The sequence below is a fragment of the Procambarus clarkii genome, chromosome 9 (assembly GCF_040958095.1).
Source record: "Procambarus clarkii isolate CNS0578487 chromosome 9, FALCON_Pclarkii_2.0, whole genome shotgun sequence".
NCBI lineage: Eukaryota > Metazoa > Arthropoda > Malacostraca > Decapoda > Cambaridae > Procambarus > Procambarus clarkii.
In genome coordinates, this window is record NC_091158.1 from 28,534,923 (window position 1) to 28,548,264 (window position 13,342).

At 46.1% G+C, this 13,342-nt stretch overlaps 1 protein-coding gene across 1 annotated transcript in view; it reads left to right on the plus strand.

The window, feature by feature from the left end:
• The window catches only part of LOC123766095 (uncharacterized), a 902,969-nt gene that overhangs the window by 337,710 nt on the left and 551,917 nt on the right, over window positions 1-13,342 (plus strand). The window contains exons 12-15 of the mRNA XM_069321294.1: window positions 2,204-2,351; window positions 4,341-4,555; window positions 4,762-4,971; window positions 12,643-12,819. Coding sequence (XP_069177395.1) covers window positions 2,204-2,351; window positions 4,341-4,555; window positions 4,762-4,971; window positions 12,643-12,819 — 750 coding nt within the window. The remainder of the gene's footprint in view (window positions 1-2,203; window positions 2,352-4,340; window positions 4,556-4,761; window positions 4,972-12,642; window positions 12,820-13,342) is intronic.

Here is a 13,342-nt window from a genome sequence, read left to right on the forward strand (position 1 = left end):
ACTCTGAAAATTTGACTAAGTCCAAAAATCATTAAATTTTGGCAAAGACGACAACTCACTTAGGAGTGTTGGACGTGGCATCCAACAAGCAGTAACAGGACAAAGTACCGACACTGCTCAGTAACGAACATAAGTCACCTTCCACAGTTATTAAAATGTAATATTGGGAAACATGGTTATATTGATCCACACAGAAACCGTCTAATATGTAGTAAGAAGTCGAATGAATGATTATATACACCACCAAGGAGCGCGCATGCACACACAACATTAAGTTTGTAAACAAACATCAACATTCTGGAAAGGGAAATCTTGCCTAACAAACGTTTTGGAATTCTATGTTAAAATAACGATGATAAGGCAGGACAGAGAAGGTTGGGCAGACTACATATTTCTGGACTGCCAGAAAGCCTTTGACAGAGTGTTGCACATGAGACTGCTATTCAAACTGGAGAGGCAGGCGGGAGTGAGTGGAAAGGTCCTAGCATGGATAAGGAACTATCTAACAGGAACGAACCAGAGAGTTACGGTAAGGGGGCGAGAAGCCGGACTAGCGAACAGTAACTAGTGGAGTACCTCAAGGATCTGTGCTGGGACCAATTCTATTTCTAATATACGTAAACGATATTTTTACATCGAGCATTTAGGAGTAGAATCCTACATCGACATGTAGGAGTAGAATCCTACATGTCGATGTTCGCGGATGACGCAAAGTTGATGAGAAGAGTTGTGACAGATGAGGAGTGTAGAATCCTCCAAGAGGACTTGAACAGGTTGCAGAGATGGTCAGAGAAATGGCTACTAGAGTTCAACACGAGCAAATGTAAAGTTATGGAAATGGGACTAGGTGATAGGAAACCAAAGGGACAGTACACAATGCAGGGGAACAGCCTACCTGTGACGACGCGCGAAAGAGACCTGGGGGTGGACGTAACAACTAATCTAACTTCTGAGGCATATATAAATAGGATATCGACAGCAGCGTACTTTACACTGGCAAAAGTTAGAACATCATTCAGAAACCTAAGTAAGGAGGCATTTAGGGCGCTTTACACTGCCTACGTGAGGCCAGTCTTAGAGCATGCCGCCCCATCATGGAGTCCCCACCTGAAGAAACACATAAGGAAACTGGAAAAGGTTCAGAAGTTTGCAACGAGACTCGTCCTAGCGTTACGAAGGCTGGGGTATGAAGAGCGCCTGAAAGAACTGAGCCTTACGACTCTAGAAAAAAGAAGGAAGAGGTGGGGGGGGTGGATATGACAGGAACGTATACAATACCTAGCGGGATTGACAGAGTGCACATAGACGAAATGTTTACACATAATAGTAACAGAACGAGGGGACATGGATGGAAGCTGGAAACTCAGATGAGTCACAGAGATGTTAGGAAGTTTCTTTTAGCGTGAGAGTAGTGGAAAAATGGAATGCACTTAAGGATCAGGTTGTGGAAGCAAATTCTATTCAGAATTTTAAAACCAGGTATGATAGAGAAATAGGACCGGAGTCATTGCTGTAAACATCCGATGCTCGAAAGGTGGGATACAAGAGTCAATGCTCGATCCTGCAGACACAAATAGGTGAGTACACACACACACAAACACACATCACTTCTGGGGGGGGGGGGGTCTGGTAGCTGAGTGGACAGCACGCAGGACTCGTAATTCTGTAGCCCGGGTTCGATTCCCGGACCAGGCAGAAACAAATGGGCAAAGTTTCTTTCACCCTGAATGCCCCTGTTACCTAGCAGTAAAAAGGTACCTGAGAGTTAGACACCTGTTAGGGAGCTGCTTCCTGTGTGTGTGTGGGAGGAAAAAAATAGTAGTTAGTAACAGTTGATATACAGTTGAGAGACGGACCGAAAGAGCAAAGCTCAACTCCCGCAAGCACAACTAGGTGAATACACATGAATAAACACACACACACACACACACACACAGACACACACACACACACACACACACACACACACACACACACACACACGTGTGTCCCCCTCTACAACCCAGGCCCCAGTGATCGTAGCTGCCGACTGACACCCTCCACATGTGCTCCACCAGCTCATCCTCCAGGTTCACCTTCTTCTCCAGCAACTTACTGACAGCCGCTCGGCCTTGATGATGCGTCCAACCATCTACTTACACACAGCAAAGTGATGCCAAGTATTTGTCTGAATTAAACTTTTGTCTTGTCGTTTCCACTGCAGATAAGGAACTGGTTGAAATGGGAGATTCTCAACGAGACCGTCGATGCCGAGCTGCGGGTGGCGGCCTTCCAGTCCCTGCACTCGTGCAGCCCTGGTGAGGCTCAGCAAGTCGCCTCCCTCATCATTAACAAGGAGTCTAGTACACAAGGTCAGACACATTATTTGTAATCAAATTTTTCTGTTGAACACTACGAACAGTAACTTTGCAAATGGTCATAACACTTATATCTAGGGGTTTTTGTAGAGTAAACGATGACGTGAGAGAACTAATCAAAGTTCTCAACACCTACAAAGTGACAATTTGCACTGTACACTGAGACCAGACAGGATATCTCCGTGGCCGCTCTGTATAGACTGGTGTTTAGTTTTTTGATATATTAGTAGTACATTGGTTATATATATATGTATATATATATAACTACCACCCCTATTATTTTTTTATTTGATTTTATTGCAATGCTACAGTTTACAGAAAACACACACTTATATACCAGTCAGTGTTCGAAGACCTCGTCCAGCTCCTCGGGGGTCGGGTGCGTACCCAAGATACAGCACGCATTTTCCTCTGAACAGCGACACTGTTAATATATTATTAAATATGACCGAAAAAGTAAGACTAATAATTCTAACACGAATTTTCTCAATCTTTCGTACATTTCTTTTCACTGTTGGAGGTAAATCAAAAATCAATTCTCCAAAATTCATTTTTATTTCTAGTCTGACGCGACACGAGCGCGTTTCGTAAAACTTATTACATTTTCAAAGACTTTAGTTTACAAATACACAACTGAATAGAACTTACGCATCTCCGATTTTATATCTACATTTGAGTGAGGTGGATGGGGTGAGGTGGCATTAATAGGGTATTAATTTCATCAACACAAGACAGAACAAGAGGTGGCATTAATAGGGTATTAATTTCATCAACACAAGACAGAACACGAAACAATGGGTATTGAATAGAAGTGTTTGTAGAAAGCCTATTGGTCCATATTTCTTGATGCTTCTATATTGGAGCGGAGTCTTGAGGTGGGTAGAATATAGTTGTGCATTAATTGGCTGTTGATTGCTGGTGTTGACTTCTTGATGTGTAGTGCCTCGCAAACGTCAAGCCGCCTGCTATCGCTGTATCTATCGATGATTTCTGTGTTGTTTACTAGGATTTCTCAGGCGATGGTTTGGTTGTAGAGAGGTAGAGAGACACCTCACTTGTGCACCTGGAGGGACCATGCCCAAATCTCCAGCACCTGCTGCAGAGGCGGGGAGAGGATATGTACTCCTGAACGGAGCATCTGGCCCAGCAAGAATGACGGAAGATGGAAGGGACCTACTATCAAAAGTGATCTTCACAACGCGAAGAGACTGACAACGACGACCACGAGGGGGTCGAGTGAACGTAACAATCTGGAAGATAGAATCGCTTTGGCCCTCAAGAATATATTTAATATCCTCGTGACAGTCTTTCAGGTCCCTGTCACCAGTCACAACATGGTGCAGAAGAATAACTGTGCCATTGCTGGCATCTAACTGGGCATTTTTGGAGATCCGAACAGGGGCCTCCCCAATGCAGGACAACGAAGCTAAGTTGGCAGCTGCTTCCTGAGAAGGGGCTGCAACAACACATGTACCAGTATGGGTGGGGCTAAAAGTGACAAAAGTATCCACTGAATGAACTAGATGTTTATTCATTTGGATGTGGACGTGTAGGATCAACATGACTGAGACCAAAATACTTAGTTCACTTAGCAGGACCAAACAAATTTTGAAATGTATTAGATTGGGAAGGAATCGTGCGAGTGCAGAGGTGAAGGAGCCGAGTACCCTCAGTAGGAGAGGGAGTGAAAGGTGCAGTTGTTACTTTGAGAGACGGAGCCACTCCAGGTGACGAAGAGGTTATCACCGGGGGTTTGGGGCTCAAACCCGCCACAGAGGTGGGAGTGGAGCAGAGATGGTCAGTCGGGAGAGCCAGAGAAGCAGCTTTGTCAGGGCCTAATGTAGCGAGGGGTACAGAACCCGGCCTCCCATCACAGTCCGAAATAGCAGCAATAACTGTCATTAGAATAAGTCTTCATTTATTCCGTGATAAAAAAAGAGATTACTTTTATGTTATATACTACATTATCCTGAATCTTTGCAGTCAAATCATACGTGAGTGGTTTTGTGAGCGAGGAAGAAAGTGGTGGAGATTCCCGGCAGTTGTCTCGGCACTTAGTGGCCAACCTCACCGCTCTTCTGGGCCTTCCACACACTATCCTCGAAACAGATATTGTTTTTCAAAACTCTTTTCTACCTCGAAGTATTGCATTCAACTTGACATCTGCGTTATTGAAGCATTTTGGTGGAAGCGCCCAGGTAAGGGAAGCATTATATATATATATATATATATAATATAATAATGATCTATAATATATAAATAAACAATCAGAGGGAATTATCCTTAATATACATATCTAGAAAACTATTCCAGTCAAAGCGGATAGTAATTATTTTTAGTAATTTTATGAATATGTGAAGTATGCAGACTAATGTATAATAATGTAACCCGTCCTTGCCGGCAGCTTGGTGGACGCCTCGAGAACTTGGAGGAGCTGATCCAGTCCTTATTTGGTCATAAGGGCCAAGTTGGCGGGTCATTACAGGAGTGGGTATTGACTCTGCTTCAGAAGGCACAGGAGCTCTTCACCCGGGCCTCCGAGGAGTTCGTCAGTGCCCACCAGAGGCACAAGAGGAGCTATAGTCTGTCTGACGTTCCAGAGCTGCTAAGAAAGGTCAGTCCGCGGTCAACACTTGTGTGACAGAGGCCGCCACCACATGTGTCACACACCAGCAACTCAAGTCTGGTTCTCCTGAGTTACCACTGTTCATCAATGGCCTGGTGGGATGTGCAATGACGTGGAATGAATTCAAAACTTGTTTATATAAAAAAATAAATGAATGCAGGATTTATATATTTTCTTCTTTATAATAGATCAAATTTCTAAAGTATTATGAGGAAATCAAAGAAAGTATATTGCTTGATAAAGAGGCTAGACACTCAGCTTCAATATCCATTGTATACATTCTAAACTTCAAATCTCAGCAAATTTTAATTCCATAATAACAGAACACTACTGCTGTACCACAGTCATACACACGTATTGCTGTAACACAGTTCATGGGTTCAGGGATGGCAAATCCTGCCTCATAGGGTTAATTGAATTCTACGACCAGGCAATAAAAGTCAGGCAAGAAAGAGAGGGATGGGCAGACTGCATATTTTTGGATTACCAGAAAGCCTATGATACAGTACCACACAAGAGGCTAGTGAAGAAGCTGGAGATGCAGGCTGGAGTGAAAGGGAAGGTACTCCACTGGATAAGGGAGTACCTAAGCATCAGAAGACAATGAGTTACTGTGAGGGGTGAGTGAAGTCTCAGATTGGCGAGACGTCACAAGTGGAGTCCCGCAGGGGTCAGTCCTTGGACCTATACTTTTTCTGATATTTGTAAATGATCTCCCGGAGGGTATTGACTCGTTTCTCTCAATGTTTGCTGATGACGCAAAAATTATGAGGAGGATTGAAACAGAGGTGAATAGTAGGAGGCTACAAGGTGACCTGGACAGATTGAATGAATTGTCCAACAAATGGCTGCTCAAGTTCAACCCAAGTAAATGGAAAGTAATGAAACTGGGCGGAGGAAACAGAAGGCCAGACATAGGATACAGTCTGGGAGATGACGTACTTCAGGAAACGGACAGAGAAAGATCTAGGGGTTGATATCACACCACACCTATCTTTTGAAGCCCACATAAAAAGAATTACGTCTGCGGCATATGCGAGACTGGCTAATATCAGAACAGAATTCAGGAACCTGTGTAAGGAATCATTCAAAATCTTGTAAACCACATATGTAAGACCAATCCTGGAGTATGCGGCCCCAGCATGGAGCCCGTACCTTGTCAAGCATATGACGAAGCTAGAAAAAGTTCAGAGATATGCCACTAGACTAGTCCTGGAGCTAACAGGCAAGAGTTACGAGGAAAGGCTGCGAGAGATGCACCTAAAGACACTGGAAGACAGAAGAGATAGGGGAGACATGATCACTACCTACAAAATCCACAGGGATATTGACAGGGTAGACAAGAATAAAGTATTCAACACTGGTGGTACGCGAACAAGGGGACACAGGTGGAAACTGAGTACCCACATGAGCCACAGAGACGTTAGAAGGAACTTTTTCAGTGTCAGAGTAGTTAAGGGATGGAATGCATTAGGCAGTTATGTGGTGGAGGGTGACTCCATACACAGTTTCAAATGTAGATATGATACAGCCCAGTAGGCTCAGTAATCTGTACACCAGTTGATTGCCGGTTGAGAGGCGGGACCAAAGAGACAAAGCTCAACCCCCGCAAGCACAAATAGGTGAGTAAAATTAGGTGAGTACAGTCACACACACACTACTGCTGTACCACAGTCACACACACTACTGCTGTAGCACAGTCACTCACACTACTGCTGTACCACAGTCACTCACACTACTGCTGTACCACAGTCACTCACACTACTGCTGTACCACAGTCACTCACACTACTGCTGTACCTCAGTCACTCACACTACTGCTGTACCACAGTCACTCACACTACTGCTGTACCTCAGTCTCTCACACTACTGCTGTACCACAGTCACTCACACTACTGCTGTACCTCAGTCACTCACACTACTGCTGTACCTCAGTCACTCACACTACTGCTGTACCACAGTCACTCACACTACTGCTGTACCACAGTCACTCACACTACTGCTGTACCTCAGTCACTCACACTACTGCTGTACCACAGTCACTCACACTACTGCTGTACCTCAGTCACTCACACTACTGCTGTACCACAGTCACTCACACTACTGCTGTACCTCAGTGTCTCACACTACTGCTGTACCACAGTCACTCACACTACTGCTGTACCTCAGTCACTCACACTACTGCTGTACCACAGTCACTCACACTACTGTTGTACCACAGTCACACACACACACTACTGCTGTACCACAGTCACACACACTACTGCTGTACCACAGTCACTCACACTACTGCTGTACCACAGTCACTCACACTACTGCTGTACCACAGTCACACACACTACTGCTGTACCTCAGTCACTCACACTACTGCTGTACCACAGTCACTCACACTACTGCTGTACCACAGTCACTCACACTACTGCTGTACCACAGTCACTCACACTACTGCTGTACCACAGTCACACACACTACTGCTGTACCTCAGTCACTCACACTACTGCTGTACCACAGTCACTCACACTACTGCTGTACCACAGTCACACACACTACTGCTGTACCACAGTCACTCACACTACTGCTGTACCACAGTCACTCACACTACTGCTGTACCACAGTCACACACACTACTGCTGTACCACAGTCACTCACACTACTGCTGTACCACAGTCACTCACACTACTGCTGTACCACAGTCACTCACACTACTCTGTACCTCAGTCACTCACACTACCTGTCTGTACCACAGTCACACACACACACTACTGCTGTACCACAGTCACACACACTACTGCTGTACCACAGTCACTCACACTACTGCTGTACCACAGTCACTCACACTACTGCTGTACCACAGTCACTCACACTACTGCTGTACCACAGTCACTCACACTACTGCTGTACCTCAGTCACTCACACTACTGCTGTACCACAGTCACACACACACTACTGCTGTACCACAGTCACACACACTACTGCTGTACCACAGTCACTCACACTACTGCTGTACCACAGTCACTCACACTACTGCTGTACCACAGTCACTCACACTACTGCTGTACCACAGTCACTCACACAACTGCTGTACCTCAGTCACTCACACTACTGCTGTACCACAGTCACACACACACTACTGCTGTACCACAGTCACACACACTACTGCTGTACCACAGTCACACACACTACTGCTGTACCACAGTCACTCACACTACTGCTGTACCACAGTCACTCACACTACTGCTGTACCTCAGTCACTCACACTACTGCTGTACCACAGTCACTCACACTACTGCTGTACCACAGTCACTCACACTACTGCTGTACCACAGTCACTCACACTACCGCTGTACCTCAGTCACTCACACTACTGCTGTACCACAGTCACACACACACTACTGCTGTACCACAGTCACATCACACTACTGCTGTACCACAGTCACATCACACTACTGCTGTACCACAGTCACTCACACTACTGCTGTACCACAGTCACTCACACTACTGCTGTACCACAGTCACTCACACTACTGCTGTACCTCAGTCACTCACACTACTGCTGTTACCACAGTCCACACACACACTACTGCTGTACCACAGTCACACACACTACTGCTGTACCACAGTCACACACACTACTGCTGTACCACAGTCACTCACACTACTGCTGTACCACAGTCACTCACACTACTGCTGTACCATCAGTCACTCACACTACTGCTGTACCACAGTCACTCACACTACTGCTGTACCACAGTCACTCACACTACTGCTGTACCACAGTCACTCACACTACTGCTGTACCACAGTCACTCACACTACTGCTGTACCACAGTCACTCACACTACTGCTGTACCACAGTCCACATCACACTACTGCTGTACCACAGTCACACACACTACTGCTGTACCACAGTCACTCACACTACTGCTGTACCACAGTCACTCACACTACTGCTGTACCACAGTCACTCACACTACTGCTGTACCACAGTCACTCACACTACTGCTGTACCTCAGTCACTCACACTACTGCTGTTACCACAGTCCCACACACACACTACTGCTGTACCACAGTCACACACACTACTGCTGTACCACAGTCACACACACTACTGCTGTACCACAGTCACTCACACTACTGCTGTACCACAGTCACTCACACTACTGCTGTACTTCAGTCACTCACACTACTGCTGTACCACAGTCACTCACACTACTGCTGTACCACAGTCACTCACACTACTGCTGTACCACAGTCACTCACACTACTGCTGTACCACAGTCACTCACACTACTGCTGTACCTCAGTCACTCACACTACTGCTGTACCACAGTCACTCACACTACTGCTGTACCACAGTCACTCACACTACTGCTGTACCACAGTCACTCACACTACTGCTGTACCACAGTCACTCACACTACTGCTGTACCACAGTCACTCACACTACTGCTGTACCATCAGTCACTCACACTACTGCTGTACCACAGTCCACACACACCCTACTGCTGTACCACAGTCACTACACACTACTGCTGTACCACAGTCACTCACACTACTGCTGTACCACAGTCACTCACACTACTGCTGTACCACAGTCACTCACACTACTGCTGTACCACAGTCACTCACACTACTGCTGTACCACAGTCACTCACACTACTGCTGTACCACAGTCACTCACACTACTGCTGTACCTCAGTCACTCACACTACTGCTGTACCACAGTCACTCACACTACTGCTGTACCACAGTCACTCACACTACTGCTGTACCACAGTCACTCACACTACTGCTGTACCTCAGTCACTCACACTACTGCTGTACCACAGTCACACACACTACTGCTGTACCACAGTCACTCACACTACTGCTGTACCACAGTCACTCACACTACTGCTGTACCACAGTCACTCACACTACTGCTGTACCTCAGTCACTCACACTACTGCTGTTACCACAGTCACACACACACACTACTGCTGTACCACAGTCACACACACTACTGCTGTACCACAGTCACACACACTACTGCTGTACCACAGTCACTCACACTACTGCTGTACCACAGTCCCTCACACTACTGCTGTACCTCAGTCACTCACACTACTGCTGTACCACAGTCACTCACACTTCTGCTGTACCACAGTCACTCACACTACTGCTGTACCACAGTCACTCACACTACTGCTGTACCACAGTCACTCACACTACTGCTGTACCACAGTCACTCACACTACTGCTGTACCACAGTCACATACACTACTGCTGTACCACAGTCACACACACTACTGCTGTACCACAGTCACTCACACTACTGCTGTACCACAGTCACTCACACTACTGCTGTACCTCAGTCACTCACACTACTGCTGTACCACAGTCACTCACACTACTGCTGTACCACAGTCACACACACTACTGCTGTACCACAGTCACTAACGCTACTGCTGTACCACAGTCACTCACACTACTGCTGTACCACAGTCACTCACACTACTGCTGTACCACAGTCACTCACACTACTGCTGTACCACAGTCACTCACACTACTGCTGTACCTCAGTCACTCACACTACTGCTGTACCACAGTCACACACACACACTACTGCTGTACCACAGTCACACACACTACTGCTGTACCACAGTCACACACACTACTGCTGTACCTCAGTCACTCACACTACTGCTGTACCACAGTCACACACACACTACTGCTGTACCACAGTCACACACACACACACACTACTGCTGTACCACAGTCACACACACTACTGCTGTACCACAGTCACTCACACTACCTCTGTACCACAGTCACTCACACTATTGCTGTACCACAGTCACTCACACTACTGCTGTACCACAGTCACACACACTACTGCTGTACCACAGTCACTCACACTACTGCTGTACCACAGTCACACACACTACTGCTGTACCACAGTCACACACACTACTGCTGTACCACAGTCACACACACTACTGCTGTACCACAGTCACTCACACTACTGCTGTACCACAGTCACACACACTACTGCTGTACCACAGTCACTCACACTACTGCTGTGTCAACACGTTCTCTTGCCTCTTTGCACTCCGTGCAAAGTTCAACCCACTAACCTGACTGGGAACTGAAGAAGTCAAGGTAATGAAGATTGACTTTATAGCTGTGGTTACCTCATGGTGCACATGTGGCATAGTTGTAGTGGTGGTTACCTCATGGTGCACATGTGGCATACTTGTAGTGGTGGTTACCTCATGGTGCACATGTGGCATAGTTGTAGTGGTGGTTACCTCATGGTGCACATGTGGCATACTTGTAGTGGTGGTTACCTCATGGTGCACATGTGGCATAGTTGTACTGGTGGTTACCTCATGGTGCACATGTGGCATAGTTGTAGTGGTGGTTACCTCATGGTGCACATGTGGCATAGTTGTAGTGGTGGTTACCTCATGGTGCACATGTGGCATAGTTGTAGTGGTGGTTACCTCATGGTGCACATGTGGCATAGTTGTAGTGGTGGTTACCTCATGGTGCACATGTGGCATAGTTGTAGTGGTGGTTACCTCATGATGCACATGTGGCATAGTTGTAGTGGTGGTTACCTCATGGTGCACATGTGGCATAGTTGTAGTGGTGGTTACCTCATGGTGCACATGTGGCATAGTTGTAGTGGTGGTTACCTCATGGTGCACATGTGGCATAGTTGTAGTGGTGGTTACCTCATGGTGCACATGTGGCATAGTTGTAGTGGTGGTTACCTCATGGTGCACATGTGGCATAGTTGTAGTGGTGGTTACCTCATGGTGCACATGTGGCATAGTTGTAGTGGTGGTTACCTCATGGTGCACATGTGGCATAGTTGTAGTGGTGGTTACCTCATGGTGCACATGTGGCATAGTTGTAGTGGTGGTTACCTCATGGTGCACATGTGGCATAGTTGTAGTGGTGGTTACCTCATGGTGCACATGTGGCATAGTTGTAGTGGTGGTTACCTCATGGTGCACATGTGGCATAGTTGTAGTGGTGGTTACCTCATGGTGCACATGTGGCATAGTTGTAGTGGTGGTTACCTCATGGTGCACATGTGGCATAGTTGTAGTGGTGGTTACCTCATGGTGCACATGTGGCATAGTTGTAGTGGTGGTTACCTCATGGTGCACATGTGGCATAGTTGTAGAGAAGACGGGTGGCTCATATATGTACACCTTGAAAGATTATGACATTTAATTATAATTTCAGTGACAATTAATATAATTTTATAAATTAAATTAACACATACGACATGTCAGTCATGACAATACTACTCCCCCTCCTCATTTTTGGTCTTCTATGGCAATTAAAACCTCACTATCTGCTTCACTCTTCACAAAATGCTCATCTCTTTCACCATTAGTTCCATACCACTTCCTATGCCTGACTGGTCGTTGTATCGAAGTTACCTACCCAAGTCTCAACTTTCACATCAATAAAACATTTTCTGTCAATACACTCAGCCGCACACATGACAGTGTTGGCCTTCGTCTGCCAGGGCGAAGAGACAGCTGCTGGGTGAATCTCTGGTAAACTCTTCATTTACTACACCTTGTGAATGATATGTAGTTAAATAAATCTGTATATTGTGAGAAAACAGACCTAGTAAGATATGATTGTTTGTGTGCAGGTGAAGCAGGAGGTGGTGACGGAGCTGCGCGGGTGGGTGTTGGCGGGGCTGGGCGGCACCACCCGCTTCTTCTCCACCTTCGCCCTCGACCCCCTCGCTCTACAGTGGCACCAACTCCTAACCTCCTGGCTCGACCACCTTCTTCTGACATCATATTCGTCTCTCCTTCAGTCAGATGTGAGTATGATGATATTACGAACGTGAGGTTAAGTGAAGTTGGAACCTGGGTTTTTTAAATATTTGGTACTCTCATTAATAATTCATCCGTAAATAGGGGACCTGTAGTGCAGTTACTTCGCCCACTCTCCTAGCAAGCAAATACATTTGACTTCGAACTCTAGCACTTTGGGCAAGCAAGCATTTCTCCTACCCTAGTGGTTTTGGACGTTCCGGAGAGCTTGCGGGAGCGCGAGGTATTACTGAAAAGTGTATACTCTTTTCAACTTTATCACCTTAATTCTCGTTCTAGGATTTCCAATTTGATATCAATGTGTTCGCAATAGAATTCTCTACACGATTAAATGCATATAAAGTCCGAAAGCCCAGCTTACCACCCGCAGCAAACAGAGAAAGTGACCCAAGAGCGATAAAATGTGTACATTCTTTTCACTTTGGTCACCTCAATTTTCGTCCTAGGTTTTTCATTTTGGTATCAATGTGTTCGTAATAAAATTCCCAAGAAAAGTGTATGCATATAATG